Here is a 19,607-nt window from a genome sequence, read left to right as displayed (position 1 = left end):
TGACTCCAGCTAACATCAACAGGAGTATAATAGTCCCTAGATGTCACTTAAAGTTTTTTACCCATAGACTTTTTTTAAAAGGTTTGTTTGTTTGTTTGTTTGTTAAGAAAAAGAAAGGACTTCTGTGGAATGGCAGTAAGGGCAGAATTTGACTCATGGAATTTAGATGCCTAGGAAGTTTAGGAGGGATCCAAGAAATGCTCACTTCTTAAATTCCTAACATGACTATTTATTATTTAACATTTACAATCTAAGTATTAGAGACTCCATTCAGTACCAGGGCCTTGTTGTCCTAGGAGGTGCTATATAAACATATCTCAAGACATGCTTACACTCTAAAATATGAAGTATATTTTCTTTTGCCCAGTTTCAAGTTTGTTTTATGGTAGAAGTACTAAATTGCTGTATGTTCTCATAAATTTTTCTTTAGTAGCTCAAATAAATTGTTCCTGTGCCTCTTTTGGTTTAACGACAGGTTCTGTAAGGAAGACTATCCTTAATTTTAGTGTTATTTTATTGAGGCATTTTATTTTTGTGTGAATGGTCACATAAATTAGGGCTGAAAAAGTAATGTATTTATTTCCAAATTGCCTGATCATGCTGCCATTAAAATTGATTTCAAAACTCCCATTGACTTCCATAGGAACAGGAAGAAACCTGAAATGTCATCTTATGTCAGTTATCAGTCTTTATTGCACCTTGAGATAATCCCTTTCCCAGGCTTGACTGACACCTTTACTGATGTAAGTCTTAATTATCGATTAATTGAAATTTGTAATTTAATTGTATTACAAGTTCCTGTTAAAAGCTTTCCTCAAAACTATCCTAAATGTGAGAGATCACCATATCTTCCTGCCGAGAAGCAGAGAGCAATTGACCATGTTATAAAAATGTGTTTTAATTTTGGATATGGGGCATCTTGATCGATTGGAAGCAATGTACTTAGGCAAGTGCTTGCCACTTGACTTATCAGGAATCATCTGTCCATGCAGCAAGGACAAAGACTCACAGAAAGGTTCTTTCTTTTAACACTGGAGAAGGAACTTCAACAGAGTAAAGACAACAGTTGTATCTCTACAGTATGTCTCTCTCTGCTTCATTGCAAAGCAGATATCTACTCCCCTCTTGCCTGACTCCCTGCTATTGGTTTAAAGAAAAGGCAGATTTCACATTATTGCCCACTCGCCTTCTCTTTTCTATATAAACAGTCGTTAATAAGAATTAATATACAATCTGGATTAGGCATTGGTTCCACCACTTTTTCAAATCTAGTTACCTTCTGGACCTTAAGGAGAGTTTTGTCTGGTTGATTCATTTGGATAATCATCACAAAGTTGTCAGCTTCTGTTGAATAAGTTTAGGACACCTCTCAACACAATTATCTCCCTTCCGTAAGGTTGTAGCATGAGCACCTTTGTTATGAGGTTCACTCAATAATTAAACTGATTTAGAACAGCTGAAAAGGACAATCTTGTGGTTATGGCACTGGCATAGGCCACAGAAAATCTGAGTTCAATTCCTAGCTCTTCCACAAACATCTTTTGTGAGAACTATCTCCCATTCTTCTGTTTGACTTGTCTGTTTAGATTGTAAACTATTTAGGGCAAGACTGCCTCTTATTATATTTGTAACAGCAACTAGCACAATGATGGCCCAGTCTCAATCAAGGGTCTCTAAATGCTGCTTTAATATAAGTAATAATGAAAATGCTATATTTTTCTTCTGTATCTCAATTGTATAGTATCTCTGGTGCAGTTATGTCCACTGACAACAGGGCTACTTAGGACAAATATTTATTTCTAAGGTTTGCAAAACTGTTCTGATCTGTCAGGGGAGATTTTGACAGCCCAGCTAAATGCCGAGGCCACTGCCAGTACTGGAATATTGATTATTATGCTTATTGCCAAAAGCAGCTGTAAAGCCTTTGTAGCAACCTTATTATAACTAGGCAGGCCAGGAGGGGAGGGAGAGTGACCATGAGAATTGAGCATGATCCTGCGCCATCCTGTCTTGCTTCTTTCAAACTGCTGAAGTATGTGGTTTTGGAAAGACTGGAAGTCTATCTATTTTTGACTTCTGGTATGCCTGTGTTGGGGCCCAGGAGACCGTAGACTCTGCAAAAACACATCTGTCTAACTAACTGCTTGAAAGTTCTTGCTTAACAAATTGCTTGCTCAGTGGTTATTGGTGACTGACAAGCTATGTGACATTTTGAGCATAAAAAGGGAAAGAGGTCTGAGTGATTTGGATTTGACCTTCTGGACATCTCTTGGAATCCCCAGCAACAGGCAGAGGGCTGGCCACCAGAACCTTGTCATTTGACCACTCGAGACCTCTCCAGATTGTGGGTAACTATAGGTTTGGGGAGCTCTAACCTTTTGCATATCTGTGTGTGCTGGAGCTCAAATACAACAGTAATTTTGGATAAAAGCACTTTGGGTTTGTGCCAGTCTTTAATCAGACAGATGTGTTCTGTCTCTATTGATTTATTTCCTGAAACTGCCTCGCAAAGAGTAACGTTACCAAGAGCTTTGGGTTGAGAGAACCCTGGATAACATGTCAACCCTATAAGCAGCTGAACTGGGTCTCTGTAATTTGCTGGCTGTGTCATGTTCACCAATAGTTGCTAGTCTACATACAGGAGAAGGGCCTACAACTATTACCTGTTAAGAGTACTACTTAGCAATAATGGCAGAGGGCAGTGTTTTTTTAGAAGCTGAAGATCCCACTGATGCCCAAGAGCAGTGGTGGCTCTAACCTCGCTCTGACTACTCTGTCATTTGCATGATCTCTTCTAGAGTTAGGTTAGACACTAACTGTAATTTTTCTGAAAGCTCCCTGTTTAAAACTCCAACTACTAGACAATCTTTTGTGTTCGTTCTTACTGATTCCCATGTGATGCTGCTCTGTTTGCTTGTATGAGTCCTAGTAAAACTTCCATGCTTTCTCCTGGCCTCTGCACCCTTGGGTAAAAGCCTATCTGTTCTTGTGTAGCATTCTGGCTTTGGAATTAAATTATGCAGTTATTTGCTCTTTTCTCAGTAAAGGTAAATGATTTATACAACTTGAACTTCATTCCCCACTGCATACATCTATGAGATGACTTATACTTCGTCACTCTCTCGGTTAAGTTTTATTGTAGTTCAGACTCAGTAAAGGACTCTTTTTGCACTCGGGCCATTCCCTAGGTTTATCAGTGTGAAAGTCTCATAGAAGGCTGAATTTCAGCATTTTCTTTTCCTCCTTATTTATGCTTATTCAAAATTACTCTACTTTTGACACCATTGCCACATGACAATGGTAAAGATTCATGAAGAGTTGCTAACTTTGTATACTGAACAAGGAACTTTTATTAGAATAAGGAAAATAGTGTAATTCATAAAGCTGCTGTGGCTGTGTCTTGTTCTTTCTGTGGTTCGCTGTGGAGATTCTGCCTAGAACCCTCCTTAGCCCCCTTCTGCCAGGCTTCCTGTTACAGATCTCTGGCACTCAATAAGATATGTCTCTAGTAGCAAACTAAAACTGGGAAAGGGAGTTATAAATAGAGAATGTTCTTGAGATTTCTGCTACTACTCCGTGTCCAGGTAAGTTTGTGAGCAACATACATAAAACTGCAAGTCTGGCTTTGGATAACTCTTTTTAATAAACTAAAGGAAAAATAGATTGACCAAAGCAATTTAATAAAGTCAGAGGCCAGTATAACAATGGAAAATGGCAGAGATCGGTTACACTTCCATATCCTGCCATTTACTTTCTTTAGTATATTGTTTTAGATATTTGTTTCAGTTCACAGGCAGATTTCAATATAGGAAATACTGAAAAATTCATAGATATGGCATTTTTCCCCTCAGTGATTTACATCTGACTAATAATCCAATCTCATCTCCCAGTCAGAGTTTCCTGGCCCTTCAAATGGTTGATAATACTTTTGCATTCTCTGTGCCCAAGTATTTCCTGGAGATCTGAGGATGGAAACAAGCCCTTGCCAGAGTGATAGATTCATTGGAATTGAATGTTCATTTTATAGCCTACAGGGTCATAAGAATGATTTCTTTGACAAAATACTTAATTCTATTTGTGAATCAGAAAAGGAAGAAATGAGACAAGTGTGCGTAATCAGGTGCAGAACAAGGCTAAGCTTTTTCTAATGTGTCTGTATCTGGCAGTTGTGCTGAACTGGCATTGTATTTGGATTGCTCTACACCATATTTCAGCAACTCTTCTTCCTTACACAGCTGGGGACAAGGAAGAAATGTATTACAGTGTGTTTGTCAGATAACCAGGCACCATGACATGATCCAGTCTGAGAAGAGCTATATATGTAACTTTCTGTGATGTGATCTGCTATAGAAGCTTCATGTGATGCAGTAAGAAGCAACAAGTAGCCTTATGATGGGCACAACTCTCTATTATGAGTCCTTCAGATTGCTAATTATAGGCAGAACTGGTAGTGCTGCCTGTAGCCCAACACGTCCCATTATCAGACATTTTTTCCAGGTGTTTATGGCTCTTATAACTGCCAAACTTTAACCATTTGGGCAAAAATTTCCTATGCCAGATGTCCTCTTTAGGCTATATTTTTTTAAAGTGACAGCTAAAATGATTCGGCCATTTCTAGCAACCCGGTTAGGGAGAAGAAAAGTTCTTTTGCCCGTTTTTTAAAAGAAAACAATAGATAGCCACTTAAGTAAGAAGCTCTAGCACCACTATGCCTTGGACCAAAGGCTTGAAATTTGGCAGGAGGCACGTGATGCTGATGTCAGGGATATGCCTTATTGCTCTTCCCTGGAAAATTCGCCTAAATTTGGCCACCTTATTTAAAAAAAAAAATCTCAGCACATGCTCAGTAGAGACTTATTAGAGTTTGGCCGCTAAATTATCTGAAGATTGTTTGTCTATGCTGGGCATGCTCGATCCCTTCACATGTCCTGTCTATGATCAGATTGTGCATGGACCATCCTGCAGAGCAACTGAGTATGCTTCAGCCCAGGAAAGCAGGAGCTGATCTGAGCAGGATTTTTCCTGAAATTGTTCCTTCTGGCAGCCAGCGGTTGTACTGGTGCCAGGAAGACAGGAACTGAGAGCAGGGTGACTGTCTCTCCTGTGCTCTCAATGCTTGTGTTGCTGGCATTCAGATAGCAGGGAGGAGAAGGAAGAAAGAGTCTGGACAAAATGCAGAAGGGTGAGAAATGTGGTCGGGGGAAGGATCTGGAAGGAGGTGAGGGGTTGGATAGCAGCAGAGAGGGAGGGCCTTCAAGCACACACCCAACATGGAAAATATCAACCCAAAAGGTTAAAATTTGGCAAAATTATAAACAACTGAAAACAGGGCCTCATACTAGGAAAGGTTGAGTGACCTTAATAGGCAGCCCTACCAGTTCTACCTATAACTAATTATGCCAAAGAATTGGTAACAGACAGCTGTAAAATGTGCATCAGATGTATATAGCCTAAACTAACTTTAAACGAAATTCCTCCTTTCACTGAATTTTAATAATTGTGCATTGTAGATGGGTTTAACAGTAAAAATCCAATCTCTCTGGAGCAGAAACAAGGCTGATTCAGAGGAACAAGATCTAGTTTTGGAAAGCAACACGGGTATATACAAAGTTAGGAATTCATGCCAGTGAAGTAATACTGGTGCCAGGGAGTGAATTTAGACACATCTTTAGTTGAAATTAATGGAAGAGATGTGTTTTGGGGCTTGTTTGCACAAACAGACTGTGGCAAGCTGGGGTGTGAATTTACCCTGCATTAGGCTGCCTCACTCTAACTATTTGTGTGCACCTTACAGATGCGCCTTAACAGTTCATTAGAGCGCTTTGAGGTAGGCCCGTTTAAAAGAGGACTAGATAAGAGCACTCTAATGAACTTCTAACATATGTAACGAGGGTGCACGTGAACAGTTAGATTGTGGAAGGCTAGTGTGGGGTATATTTACACTCTAGCTTGCCGTGGTCCAAGTGTTGGTGTAAACAAGCCCTAAATCTTCTCGATGGCTTTGAAAATCTCAAGTGTTCCTTAATAAAAGTCTTTTTGCGAACAGCCTTCTTAAAAGTATACTCATCCACTTATTAGGAGCCATTACAGGGAGTAAGATTTACGATCAGCCAGTTGAATTCATATTGCAAAGAAAAACAAACTTATTACTACAGATACAGGCCAGCCCTAACTTCATGGTTGTAACCATGGGTTGAAGTCAGGTCCTTCAGCTACACAAGAGAATCTTCAATAGCTATAGCAGTATTAAGGCTTATTATGACATATAATTAAACAGTTCTAACTTTCTACCCAGTAGAAGGCAATGGTACACAAAAACTGATTGTGTATTACAAAGTCTTGGTGCCTGCAGCTTGAATTGGTAAATACTAGCATTTAAAAGGGCAGCATATGAGCATTATTGCAATCATTTTAATTTGCCTGTACTGAAAACCTGTATTAGGATCTTTCTGTGCATCAATCATGAGAGAGAACACTGCTTCCTAGAAGTAAGAGGGTGAGGTAAATTATAAAAAAAATACTCAAAATTGCAATTTAAAAATTGGGATTATTTAAAGAGATTAATAATTAAAATATCTCACCTACTCAGGCTCTTGTCAAGTCTAAGAGTCACCTTCCCATTTTCACTGTTCTTGATCTATACATGGTCTTCAGCAGTCTGTCTTCTCCTTTTGCTCCTCTGACACCTATATTCTTCCCCGTGGGGTCTACTGCCAGTGCTGTTTCCATCCCTTCTTGAAATTCCCTCTTCATCCCAGTGAAGTATCTGTGCTCTCCTCTTTCACATCCCTCCTCAAGATAAACTTCTTTCAAGATAAGTATTACTCTGCCACTATGCTGGGCACTATTGTTTAATTTAAAAAACAATCACACATGCACAAAAAAGTCTGCATGGTTATGAGATGAATGTACCTCTTGGAGGAACAGAAAGCTCAGGCTTTCCTCCAGCCTAGCCCAGGAAACTGTATCAGGAAACTACGGTTCCCACACCAAAATCCAGGAAGCATGGAGGAACTGAAAAATTGACCATTTTGCTGACAGATATGGACTACGTTGTTTACAAGAAACAGTGTAGTTCGGAGGTGCTGATAAGAAAAGACCATCACACAAGAATGGCTGTTTTCTCCTTTCAGCTCCCTCTAATCTTCAAAGTAAAGTGGAGCTACCTCTTTTCCTGGGACCCTTCATAAACTCAGCCTCTGCTGCCACATAATTCATGTCTTAAGGTGTTACTTGTTCCCTTTTACTAGTGTCCAATTCCATAGACTAGGCAGAATGCCGTTAACCCTTCTACTATATTTTTTTTAGGCTGACACAGGTAACTCTGCTAAACCCTGAGTTACAACTTCATAGACCTACTGCTGGCAGGAGAAATCTTTACATAACTACATATGGAGGATTACATAAATTCTAGTATGAGGTCTTCACACTTTTTTCCTCAAAGTTTCAACAACAGAATTTGTCAGGTTTGAAGCCAGCATTAAAATACAGTTCATTATGACTGGTCAAATAATTCTTACTAAGACCCAGACCAATCAATTGAATACTGAAAGTACTAAACTGCTCTCTGTATAAGCAGAAAATAAAACAACAAATCCTCTACTATTTTTAACCTGTTTATCCAAATTAGCTCAGATCAGATTCAGCATCTGGTTTTCAGCTAAAGGAGACTTGAAAGAGTTTTTGTAACTTTTTTGTGTCTGTGTGTGTATGTGTGCTCAGCTTTATGCTGTATAATGGCCTGAAAGGGTGTGGATTTTTGTTTTGCTTTAATTCTGTTTTGTTTATTACCTAAGCAATATAAGGAATGTCATATCTGGTCTTCCCTGGTTTTGTTAGAGGTCTCAAAGACATTTTATTCTGATCACTAAGGGTATGTCTACACTACGAAATTAGGTCGAATTTATAGAAGTCGTTTTTTTTTAAATCGGTTTTATATATTCGAGTGTGTGTGTCCCCACAGAAAATGCTCTAAGTGCATTAAGTGCAGTAACTCGGCGGAGCGCTTCCACAGTACCGAGGCAAGCGTCGACTTCCGGAGCGTTGCACTGTGGGTAGCTATCCCACAGTTCCCGCAGTCTCCGCTGCCCATTGGAATTCTGGGTTGATATCCCAATGCCTGATGGGGCTAAAACATTGTCGCGGGTGGTTCTGGGTACATATCGTCAGGACCCCGTTCCCACCCTCCCTCCCCCCGTGAAAGCAAGGGCAGACAATCATTTCGCGCCTTTTTTGTCTGCTGCCAGCCAAAGATGTAAAGGATAGATGGAGTGGGTCAGAACAAGAAATAGACCAGATTTGTTTTCTACTCATTTTCCTCCTCCCCTGTCTAGATCACACTGCAGTCACTCACAGAGAAGGCGCAGCGAGGTTAATCTAGCCATGTATCAATCAGAGGCCAGGCTAACCTCCTTGTTCCAATAACAACGATAACTTTGGTGCACCATTTCTTATTGGAACCCTCCGTGCAGTCCTGCCTGAAATACTCCTTGATGTACAGGCACACCCTTTGTTGATTTTAGCTCCCTGAAGCCAACCCTGTAAGCCGTGTCGTCAGTCGCCCCTCCCTCCGTCAGAGCAATGGCAGACAATCGTTCCGCGCCTTTTTTCTGTGCGGACGCCATACCAAGGCAAGCATGGAGGCCGCTGAGCTCATTTTGGCAATTAGGAGCACATCAACCACCACACGCATTATCCAGCAGTATATGCAGCACCAGAACATGGCAACGCGATACCGGGCGAGGAGGCGACGTCAGCGCGGTCCCGTGAGTGATCAGGACATGGACACAGATTTCTCTGAAAGCATGGGCCCTGCCAATGCATGCATCATGGTGCTAATGGGGCAGGTTCATGCTGTGGAACGCCGATTCTGGGCTCGGGAAACAAGCACAGACTGGTGGGACCGCATAGTGTTGCAGGTCTGGGACGATTCCCAGTGGCTGCGAAACTTTCGCATGCGTAAGGGCACTTTCATGGAACTTTGTGACTTGCTTTCCCCTGCCCTGAAGCGCATGAATACCAGGATGAGAGCAGCCCTCAAAGTTGAGAAGCGAGTGGCGATAGCCCTGTGGAAGCTTGCAACACCAGACAGCTACCGGTCAGTTGGGAATCAATTTGGAGTGGGCAAATCTACTGTGGGGGCTGCTGTGATGCAAGTAGCTCACGCAATCAAAGATCTGCTGATATCAAGGGTAGTGACCCTGCAAAATGTGCAGGTCATAGTGGATGGCTTTGCTGCAATGGGATTCCCTAACTGTGGTGGGGCTATAGACGGAACCCATATCCCAATCTTGGCACCAGAGCACCAAGCCGGCGAGTACATAAACCGCAAGGGGTACTTTTCGATAGTGCTGCAAGCTCTGGTGGATCACAAGGGACGTTTCACCAACATCAACGTGGGATGGCCGGGAAAGGTGCATGATGCTCGCATCTTCAGGAACTCTGGTCTGTTTCAAAAGCTGCAGGAAGGGACTTTATTCCCAGACCAGAAAATAACTGTTGGGGATGTTGAAATGCCTATATGTATCCTTGGGGACCCAGCCTACCCCTTAATGCCATGGCTCATGAAGCCGTACACAGGCAGCCTGGACAGTGGTCAGGAGCTGTTCAACTACAGGCTGAGCAAGTGCAGAATGGTGGTAGAATGTGCATTTGGACGTTTAAAGGCGCGCTGGCGCAGTTTACTGACTCGCTTAGACCTCAGCGAAACCAATATTCCCACTGTTATTACTGCTTGCTGTGTGCTCCACAATATCTGTGAGAGTAAGGGGGTGTCAAGGTTCCTCCCCCACTCTGAACTCTAGGGTACAGATGTGGGGACCTGCATGAAAAACCTCCTAAGCTTATCTTTACCAGCTTAGGTCAAAACTTCCCCAAGGTACAAAATATTACCCCCGTTATCCTTGGACTGGCCGCTACCACCACCAAACTAATACTGGTTACTGGGGAAGAGCTGTTTGGACGCGTCCTTCCCCCCAAAATACTTCCCAAAACCTTGCACCCCACTTCCTGGACAAGGTTTGGTAAAAAGCCTCACCAATTTGCCTAGGTGACTACAGACCCAGACCCTTGGATCTTAAGAACAATGAACAATCCTCCCAACACTTGCACTCCCCCTTTCCTGGGAAATGTTGGATAAAAAGCCTCACCAATTTGCCTAGGTGACTACAGACCCAGACCCCTGGATCTTAAGAACAATGAACAATCCTCCCAACACTTGCACCCCCCCTTTCCTGGGAAATGTTGGATAAAAAGCCTCACCAATTTGCATAGGTGACCACAGACCCAAACCCTTGGATCTGAGAACAATGAAAAAGCATTCAGTGTTTTACAAGAAGACTTTTAATAAAAAATAGAAGTAAATAGAAATAAAGAAATCCCCCCTGTAAAATCAGGATGGTAGATATCTTACAGGGTAATTAGATTCAAAACCATAGAGAACCCCTCTAGGCAAAACCTTAAGTTACAAAAAAGATACACAGACAGAAATAGTTATTCTATTCAGCACAATTCTTTTCTCAGCCATTTAAAGAAATCATAATCTAACACATACCTAGCTAGATCACTTACTAAAAGTTCTAAGACTCCATACCTGTTCTGTCCCCGGCCAAAACGACTACAGACAGACACAGACCCCTTGTTTCTCTCCCTCCTCCCAGCTTTTGAAAGTATCTTGTCTCCTCATTGGTCATTTTGGTCAGGTGCCAGCGAGGTTACCTTTAGCTTCTTAACCCTTTACAGGCGAGAGGAGCTTTCCCCTGGCCAGGAGGGATTTCAAAGGGGTTTACCCTTCCCTTTATATTTATGACAGGGGGAGACGTTTATGGCGGGGTGGGAGATTGAGGCAAATCGCCTGGCTGCTGGTTACGCGCAGCCAGACACCAGGGCGGTTAGAAGAGCTCAGGAGGGCGCGGTACGCATCAGAGAAGCTTTGAAAACCAGTTTCATGACTGGCCAGGCTACGGTGTGAAAGTTCTGTTTGTTTCTCCTTGATGAAACCCCCCGCCCCTTGGTTCACTCTACTTCCCTGTAAGCTAACCACCCTCCCCTCCTCCCTTTAATCACCGCTTGCAGAGGCAATAAAGTCATTGCTGCTTCACAGTCATGCATTCGTTATTTATTCATCACACAAATAGGGAGATGACTACCAAGGTATCCCAGGAGGGGTGGTGGAGGAGGGAAGGAAAATGCCACACAGCACTTTAAGCACAGCACTTTAAAAGTTTACAACTTTAAAATTTATTGAATGACAGCCTTCTTTTTTTTGGGCAATCCTCTGTTGTGGAGTGGCTGGTTGGCCGGAGGCCCCCCCACCGCGTTCTTGGCCGTCTGGGTGTGGAGGCTATGGAACTTGGGGAGGAGGGCGGTTGGTTACAGAGGGGCAGCAGTGGCAGTCTGTGCTCCAGCTGCCTTTGCTGCAGCTCAACCATACACTGGAGCATTCTGGTTTGGTCCTGCAGCAGCCTCAGCATTGAATCCTGCCTCCTCTCATCACGCTGCCGCCACATTTGAGCTTCAGCCCTGTCTTCAGCCCGCCACTTACTCTCTTCAGCCCGCCACTTACTCTCTTCAGCCCGCCACCTCTCCTCCCGGTCATTTTGTGCTTTCCTGCACTCTGACATTATTTGCCTCCACGCATTCGTCTGTGCTCTGTCAGTGTGGGAGGACAGCATGAGCTCGGAGAACATTTCATCGCGAGTGCGTTTTTTTTTCTTTCTAAGCTTCACTAGCCTCTGGGAAGGAGAAGATCCTGTGATCATTGAAACACATGCAGCTGGTGGAGAAAAAAAAAAGGGACAGCGGTATTTAAAAAGACACATTTTATAAAACAGTCGCTACACTCTTTCAGGGTAAACCTTGCTGTTAACATTACATACATAGCACATGTGCTTTCGTTTCAAGGTCGCATTTTGCCTCCTCCCACCGCGTGACTACCCCCTCAACCTTCCCCCCTCCCTGTGGCTAACAGCGGGGAACATTTCTGTTCAGCCACAGGCAAACAGCCCAGCAGGAATGGGCTATACTGAGTGTCCCTGAAGAAAAGCACCCTATTTCAACCAGGTGACCATGAATGATATCTCACTCTCCTGAGGATAACACAGAGAGAGAAAGAACGGATTTTGGTTGAATGCCAGCAAACATACACTGCAATGCTTTGTTCTACAGTGATTCCCGAGTATGTGTTACTGGCCTGGAGTGATAAAGTGTCCTACCATGAAGGACGAAATAAGGCTGCCCTCCCCAGAAACCTTTTGCAAAGGCTTTAGGACTACATCTAGGAGAACCGCAAATGCCAGGGCAAAGTAATCCTTTCACATGCTTGCTTTTAAACCATGTATAGCATTTTAAAAGGTACACTCACCAGAGGTCCCTTCTCCGCCTGCTGGGTCCAGGAGGCAGCCTTGGGTGGGTTCGGGGGGTACTGGCTCCAGGTCTAGGGTGAGAAACAGTTCCTGGCTGTCGGGAAAACCGGTTTCTCCGCTTGCTTGCTGTGAGCTATCTACAACCTCCTCCTCCTCCTCATCTTCTTCGTCCCCAAAACCTGCTTCCGTATTGCCTCCATCTCCATTGAAGGAGTCAAACAACACGGCTGGGGTAGTGGTGGCTGAACCCCCTAAAATGGCATGCAGCTCATCATAGAAGCAGCATGTTTGGGGCTCTGACCCAGAGCGACTGTTCGCCTCTCTGGTTTTCTGGTAGGCTTGCCTCAGCTCCTTCAGTTTCACACGGCACTGCTTCGGGTCCCTGTTATGGCCTCTGTCCTTCATGCCCTGGGAGATTTTCACAAAGGTTTTGGCATTTCGAAAACTGGAACGGAGTTCTGATAGCACGGATTCCTCTCCCCAAACAGCGATCAGATCCCGTACCTCCCGTTCTGTCCATGCTGGAGCTCTTTTGCGATTCTGGGACTCCATCATGGTCACCTGTGCTGATGAGCTCTGCATGGTCACCTGCAGCTTGCCACGCTGGCCAAACAGGAAATGAGATTCAAAAGTTCGCGGTTCTTTTCCTGTCTACCTGGCCAGTGCATCTGAGTTGAGAGTGCTGTCCAGAGCGGTCAGAATGGAGCACTCTGGGATAGCTCCCGGAGGCCAATACCATCGAATTGTGTCCACAGTACCCCAAATTCGAGCTGGGAACGTCGATTTAAGCGCTAATCCACTTGTCAGGGGTGGAGTAAGGAAATCGATTTTAAGAGCCCTTTAAGTCGAAATAAAGGGCTTCACTGTGTGGACGGGTGCAGGTTTAAATCGATTTAACGTTGCTAAATTCGACCTAAAGTCCTAGTGTAGACCAGGGCTAAATCTTAATTGGAGGGCTAAATCTCATCAAAACTTCCTTATTTAAAGAATGACACACATGTTAAAAACAAACATAAGTTTTAAACAGTTTGAGTAAAAACTCCTTTCATGTTCTTGGCTTTTGCGACATTACTATTCCAGGTTTCAGAGTAGCAGCCGTGTTAGTCTGTATTCGCAAAAAGAAAAGGAGTACTTGTGTATTTTCCACTGAATGCATCCGACGAAGTGAGCTGTAGCTCACGAAAGCTTATGCTCAAATAAATTGGTAAGTCTCTAAGGTGCCACAAGTACTCCTTTTCTTATTACTTTTCCACTAATTCAGCCGTCATCTAGTTTTCTAGCCCAAATGTGACCTGATTTTCTAATACTAAAAACCAAAAGGAAACTAAAAAAGAAACTTAAAAAAAATCAGGCCACCTATGCTCATCATAAAGAAGCAAAACAAACAACAACCCCAAACACAATTTTTCTCCTTTGCAAGTTATTTTGCCTTTTTTTAACATAAACCCAGTTTTACAGCTGAATCACTACAAGTGTTACTGGTACAACTTTCTCATAGGGTGATACTCTGCCTTGTGTGAAAGGCCAGTGCCATGGCCCTTTCTACAACATAAGCCCGGTTATGAGGCTGCTCGAAGCCAAACAAAGCAGATTTCATGTGAGCATGTAGGTCACTTCCAGAAACATAGCGGAGTGCATATTGCCCTAGAGTTAGCCGGAAACAGTTTATACATCAGATCTAGCCTTTCTTCCCTTTCCCTCCCCCCGACCGCCCCCCCAAGAATTGTCTGTAAATAGATCTCAATTTACATTAATGTATTCATTGTTTGAATGCACTGTCTTTGATCTTATACATTTCCCAAGAACTCTTTGTAGCAAGTATTGCTTTAAGTACAGCATTTGAAATTTGTGTTTATTTGATTGGACATATAATTGCCACAATGTTTCTGTTCTCTGATTTGGATTAGCATAACCCTAAATCCGGTTTCCACTTTGAATACTTGCAAAAATAAATTCAAAACATTATTTTCTGTGAATATTTTGTAGTGCTCACTCTAAATTTTGCTGTGAACACAAAAAGAGATGGAATGCAGTCAGGGCAAATTTGTTCAAAAATTCTAACAAATGTTCATCCATAACTTTTTGCGGTATTTACAGATCATTACCCAGCACTCTCCTGTCTGTGCTTTCTTGTAAAGCCATTCTGGCCAGCGTCAGCCCTACCGGGATGGTACAGGAATGATCTCCCTACCCCTGTTCTTTGTGGGCCCTGTTGTCATTTATCCATGAGCGAAGAACCCCTTTCCATATCTCTTTGCACAAAGACCTCCAGAATTTACAGCCAGCCATTATTACCATTGTTTATTATTTTGATATAATAATCATAGGTCTGGAAGGGACCTCCAGAAGTCATCTAGTAGTCCAGTCCTTTGCACTCATGGCAGGACTAAATTATCTAGACCATTCCTGACAGGTGTTTGCCTAACCTGTTCTTAAAAATTTCCACTGACGGAGATTCCACAACTTCCCTAGACAATTTATTCCAGTGCTTAACTATCCTGACAGGAAGTTTTTCCTAATGTCCAACCTAAACTACCCTTGCTTCAATTTAAGCCTGTTGCTTCTTGTTCTATCCTCAGAGGTTAATGAGATCAGTTGCCTCTAATGCCGATAATGCTGGGTGAAATTTTTCAGACAAAATTTTTTTTACTGAAAAAAGCAGATTTGGTGACACGAAAACATTTTGCAAATTTATGTCAAATTTGCCTAATTGTTTTTGCTGGGAAAATCTAAATGTTTTGTTTTGATGCTTTCAAAACAAAACATTTCAACTTTTCAATATTAATTTTTTGATTCAAAATGACTTTTCATTTAGAGTGCTGTTTTATTTTTTAAAAGGTAACCCCCTCCTCAAAAATAAAAAAGTTTCATTCAACCCAGACTAGAGAGAGAGAATGTGTCTGTCTGTGTGTTTTATTTCTTTTTTGGTTCACTGAAAATTTCAAAAAAATTCATTGCGGTTTGACCTGAAACTATTTTTTCCTGGTTTGGCCAGGGAGCTAAAAATCAGTTATTCGCACAGCTCTAGTCTTGAGGCCCCAATCAGAATTCAGCTCCTCACTAGTCTAGGTGCAGTATAAACATGTAATAATAGGAGTCCCACCCCTGACTATGCTCTGTCTACATTGGCCAGGGCAAGGATGTTAGCACCCTTCTCGCAAGCGCCAGATTTAACTATGCTTTTTTGCTGTAGTCTGGCCGTTGTAGAGAAGGCCTAATGGAAGCAGTACAGACTGCTACTAAACTGCTGTGGGCTAATCTCTGCTGCCCAAGGAACCTGGCATTACATTTCTGGCAAGCCCTACGTGTAAACCACTTTCCCCTGTTCCTCCAATCTCCCCCCTAGTCCCTCTGCCCCCGGCCTCTCCAGCTCAGCAGCTGTCAGTGATTTCTTTAGTCCCTGGGTGTGTAGGTGGAGATCCTTTGCATGATCTCTCAGGGACTGGGGCGCCCCGGGCGGGTTTCTTTCCCCCCTGCCCTGAAGGGTCAAGGGGGAGGCAGGCTCGCCTGGGCACCCTGCGGCCAGCTCCTGGGGAGCCGCGGCGGGGCACCGCGCAGGCTGCATGCGGGTGCAAGGGCCAGCACCAGCGAGGGCTGCAGCGACCGCTGTGGTGGGTGGGCGAGGGAGCGCGGGGCTCCTCCCCCTCTCCCCTCCTCCTCCTCCCCCCAGCAGCACTAACGTGCGCACACGCCTGTGCAAGCGGCCAGTCTCCCTCCCCAGGCGCAGCCAGAGCCGCGCGCTGCAGGACTCCAGAGCAGGCGCCCGCGCCCGGCCGGGAGGGCTGCGCGCTGCCACGCGGAGCAAAGGCGCCCCGCACACGGCTGCTGCGGGAAGTCTGGCCACAAACAGGGGATTAGCTGCAGCTGCCTCCCTCTCCTCCCTGTTCCCGGCTCTGCCGCCAGCGCTGGACAGCGGGAGCGCGGGCACCCCAAGGTAAAGACGCGCTTCGGTGTTGTTTGCCGGCCGTGTAAACGGGCGGCATGCGGGGCGCTGCGTTCTGCCCCTGGCAAGCGGGCGGGGCCCCCTCCGCCTGGCCTCGGGGGCGGCTGCTCCTGGGGGCTGTGGGACTCTCTTCCCGGGGAGAGGTGTCGCCCCCCCACCCCCCAGGCTCTGTGTGGAGGGGGTGGTGTGTGTGGTGCTTAGCAAACGCGGGCCCCGCTGCAGGCTGCTGCTGGCGGGGGGTGTGGGGCAGGAGAGGCGAGGTCTTGCCATTACTGCCAGGGAGGCGAGCATCACTAGTGGGGGGCTGGAGAGTGGCGAGGGAAGGCGCCTGTGTCGCCCCCCCCCACCATTTGCTGCATCGTAGGGCTGGGGAGTTTGTGGCTTGCCCCGCGTTGTGGCTTGCCGCGGGTGTCTGCGCGGGAAGCAGGGAGCCCTCCCTCGCCTGCTGTCCCCCTGACTCGCCCGCCGGGTGTCTCTCTCTCTCTGGTATTCTAGCAGATTTCCAGCCCCGATCCGCTTGGACTCATTCCTAGTTCACAACACCGTGGGGATGTAGTAACCATGATAGCGATCGCTGCCCGCCCCCCCCCCCGTGCACCTAGCACAGAGACGCGCACACACACACAGGATGGTAGCACAGCAGAGGCTACTAAAATAGGTCCCTGGCTCGCTGTGTGGGCTTGACAGCTCGTTCGGCTTGCATCCTCCCTCCACCCCCCACTTGAAAAAGAAGTAGGCTGAGAATTGTGTGCTCTCCCAGCAAAGCCCCGGGTTGGGTATTCCCTGACACCGAGGGAAGACCCTGTATTCTGTAGCTCAGGGCGAGCGAATTGAGTAAAGCGGGCTAGGTTTAAAATCAAACAATGCCCGCTCCGCAGGGCTGGGGAGGGGGATAACAAATTACACTTTCATTTTCTGGGAGTGCAGCTGCTGGAGAAGCTTTCGAGGCAGAAAGGGGGAAGACATGAAGACTGCATTCCGGGAGTCTGCGCTGCTGTATTTAGGAAGTGGAAATTTCTCTCTGTGCGAGAGAGGGTGACTGAAAAGCCTGGGAAGGATGAATTGGTCATAGTTCCTTGTCAGTTGAAGCTAATGCGTTTGGTTTAGCTGATGCTAAAAGAGGTTCAGCACTGAAATGTCTGGAGGGCCCTCGCTAATAAACCCAATGACTAGTTAAGGAACAGCAAACCTGGTCTGTGTGTTTGTATGAAGGGAATGAGTGGGGAGGTCAAGGCTTAGATGAACTAGAAGCTCATTGTCCCAACCCTTTTCATGGTAGAGAGGTGTTTCACTGTGGCATTTTTTCCTCAAAACATCTAACACAAATAAGCAGCCAAATGTAAACAACATATTGTAAAGATCCATAAATGTTAACTGGACAGCTTCGGAAAAGTCAGGATTGTTTGTCTCCCCCCTCCAGGGGGTAAAATGGCCAGTATTCAATCTGGGCTAGGACCTGAGGACTACAAGGCATTTGAAGTTGCTGTTAGGGACAGCTGGGAAAATATATGACACTGAGAAGTCTCATTTATGCTATTTGATTAGGAATTTTGGTTCTTTAACTTGGGTTAGGTTTCGGGAAGGTATTTTTACTGCCCAAGATGCTTCTCAGTGTTCATAATAGGGATTTTCGTTTGGTTTGCATTTTTGAGCAGGAATGGTGTACAGAAAGTAAAGGGTGTAAACATGGCCTCCCAGACAATCACCAGGAGATTTTTCTTCTTGTGTCTTGATTGGTAGTATAGGTGGGGATTAAAGGCATTTCAAAAGCAAATTTGGAGAACATATAAATCTTGCATGTTTGTTTTTTAAAACATTATTTTCTAGATTTCTAAGAGGCAGAAGTGGGAGAAATGGAACATACCTTGTTTTGGAGGATTACTCTCACCTACTGTGAACAGATTCAAATTTATATAAATCCCCCAGTGTCTTGAGGAAAAATATCACATTTAGCAAGGGCTATTATGTAATTGTGTTTTTATTTTTGTAATCTAGCTAAAGATAACAGCCAGAAAATATTGTACTGTGTTTATTTTTAAACAAGATTGATGTGCTTATTTAGTCTGGGGGGGGAATGCTGAGAAATTAATATTTATCAGGAACTGCTTTGATTCTACATGTGATTGATTTTTGGATAATATTGTTTTCATATTTTTATATTTACTAGAATTATAGAAATACATTTTTATTTAAAAAGATATTACTACCAGCAATATTTATTGAAAAAAGTAGCTGACGTATGATAAAGACCGGAAAACACTGAGAATAGTTGTCTAACATTCTGATTATAACATCTATGCCCTTGATATTAATTTAGAAGTAGATCATCATAGTTGACAGATGCTCTCCCTGTTGCATTGCATAATTATTAAACATATACTATATTAATAAACATATACTGTTTTATATAGTGGTCAATTTTAAAAAAGCAACATTAGCCTGCAAAGTCTTTGAGATATAGTAGCACACTTCAAAAGTTTCTGCAGATTTGATAGATGTTACCTTTTCCACCAGTATTCCCCCTGTTAAGTACAGGGGTTATCCTGAAACAACTGGAGTATCTGATACCACTGTTAACTGTTGTTGAATACTCAGTGTTTAATGACAACCACTGTATTTCTTTATTTCCTCCTTCACCGTTTTATACTTGTTTTCCTGTTATACTTCCGAATTATTGAAATCAAACGTCAGCTAGTGAAAACAAACATCATCACAAATGCTGTATTTGCTAGAGAGGTAATTAGGTAACTTCAAAAATAAAGTAACAATAGTGCTTCGCTTTATATATTTTTCTGAATTAAAGGTTTTTTTTCTCAACTAAACTGGCATTTTGATACTACATTTTGTAAATAGTGGCTTAATCAGAGACCGTTCTAATCTATTTAGTGTTGGATGGCACTTAATCAAAAAAATATAAAATGTGTGTGAGAGATTTTGTAATGTTGCCCTTCCTATAATGATATTGCAGCTGAGGGCAACTGAATTAGTCTCGTTAGCATCTGGGAAATAAGAGATATGTGCATATAGTTAATAAAATAGTATATTAGAACTCAATTCCTTAACAAATAGCTTTTGAAAATACCATCCACACAATTTCACACTGTGATTTTCATGCTGTGGTCTCAGAGTGTAAAACTTGATTCAAGATATTCTAACTGTAACAGACGGGCACAATGCCGTCAAATCTGTGGTGTCATTTTAAGAAGATAGAGCTTAAGGCACTTAATCATGAGATATGTATCCTATCCTTAATCTCTGTAACCAAAATTAATTTTTACAGCTTCTACAGTGTTATCTTTCAA

At 43.6% G+C, this 19,607-nt stretch overlaps 2 protein-coding genes across 9 annotated transcripts in view; one reads left to right on the top strand and one right to left on the bottom strand.

Annotated features, from left to right (window-relative positions):
• Positions 1 to 11,231: 11,231 nt before the first annotated feature.
• Positions 11,232 to 13,005, bottom strand: LOC140906117 (uncharacterized). The gene is made up of 2 exons (XM_073329622.1): positions 12,362 to 13,005; positions 11,232 to 11,773 (listed from the first exon to the last, which is right to left on the bottom strand). Exons 1-2 carry the CDS (start codon positions 12,942 to 12,944, stop codon positions 11,232 to 11,234), a joined length of 1,125 nt encoding a protein of 374 aa, XP_073185723.1. The 5' UTR covers positions 12,945 to 13,005.
• Positions 13,006 to 16,040: 3,035 nt separating this feature from the next.
• The window catches only part of DLGAP1 (DLG associated protein 1), a 639,595-nt gene continuing 636,028 nt past the window's right edge, over positions 16,041 to 19,607 (top strand). For all 8 annotated transcript variants that reach the window (XM_073331531.1, XM_073331536.1, XM_073331533.1 and 5 more), the window contains exon 1: positions 16,041 to 16,296. The gene's annotated coding sequence lies outside the window, so the exon portion shown is untranslated. The remainder of the gene's footprint in view (positions 16,297 to 19,607) is intronic.

Source organism: Lepidochelys kempii, chromosome 2 (genome assembly GCF_965140265.1).
Source record: "Lepidochelys kempii isolate rLepKem1 chromosome 2, rLepKem1.hap2, whole genome shotgun sequence".
Lineage (NCBI taxonomy): Eukaryota > Metazoa > Chordata > Testudines > Cheloniidae > Lepidochelys > Lepidochelys kempii.
This window is presented reverse-complemented; position numbering and strand designations above follow the sequence as displayed.

Bases quoted from the DNA above. Each gene is read 5' to 3' on its own strand.
- LOC140906117 (XM_073329622.1), bottom strand. From the start codon at position 12,944: ATGCAGAGCTCATCAGCACAGGTGACCATGATGGAGTCCCAGAATCGC. The intron at 11,774-12,361 runs GTGAGTGTACCT...TTTCTCCACCAG, and splicing joins AGGCGGAGAAGGGACCTCTG to CTGCATGTGTTTCAATGATC.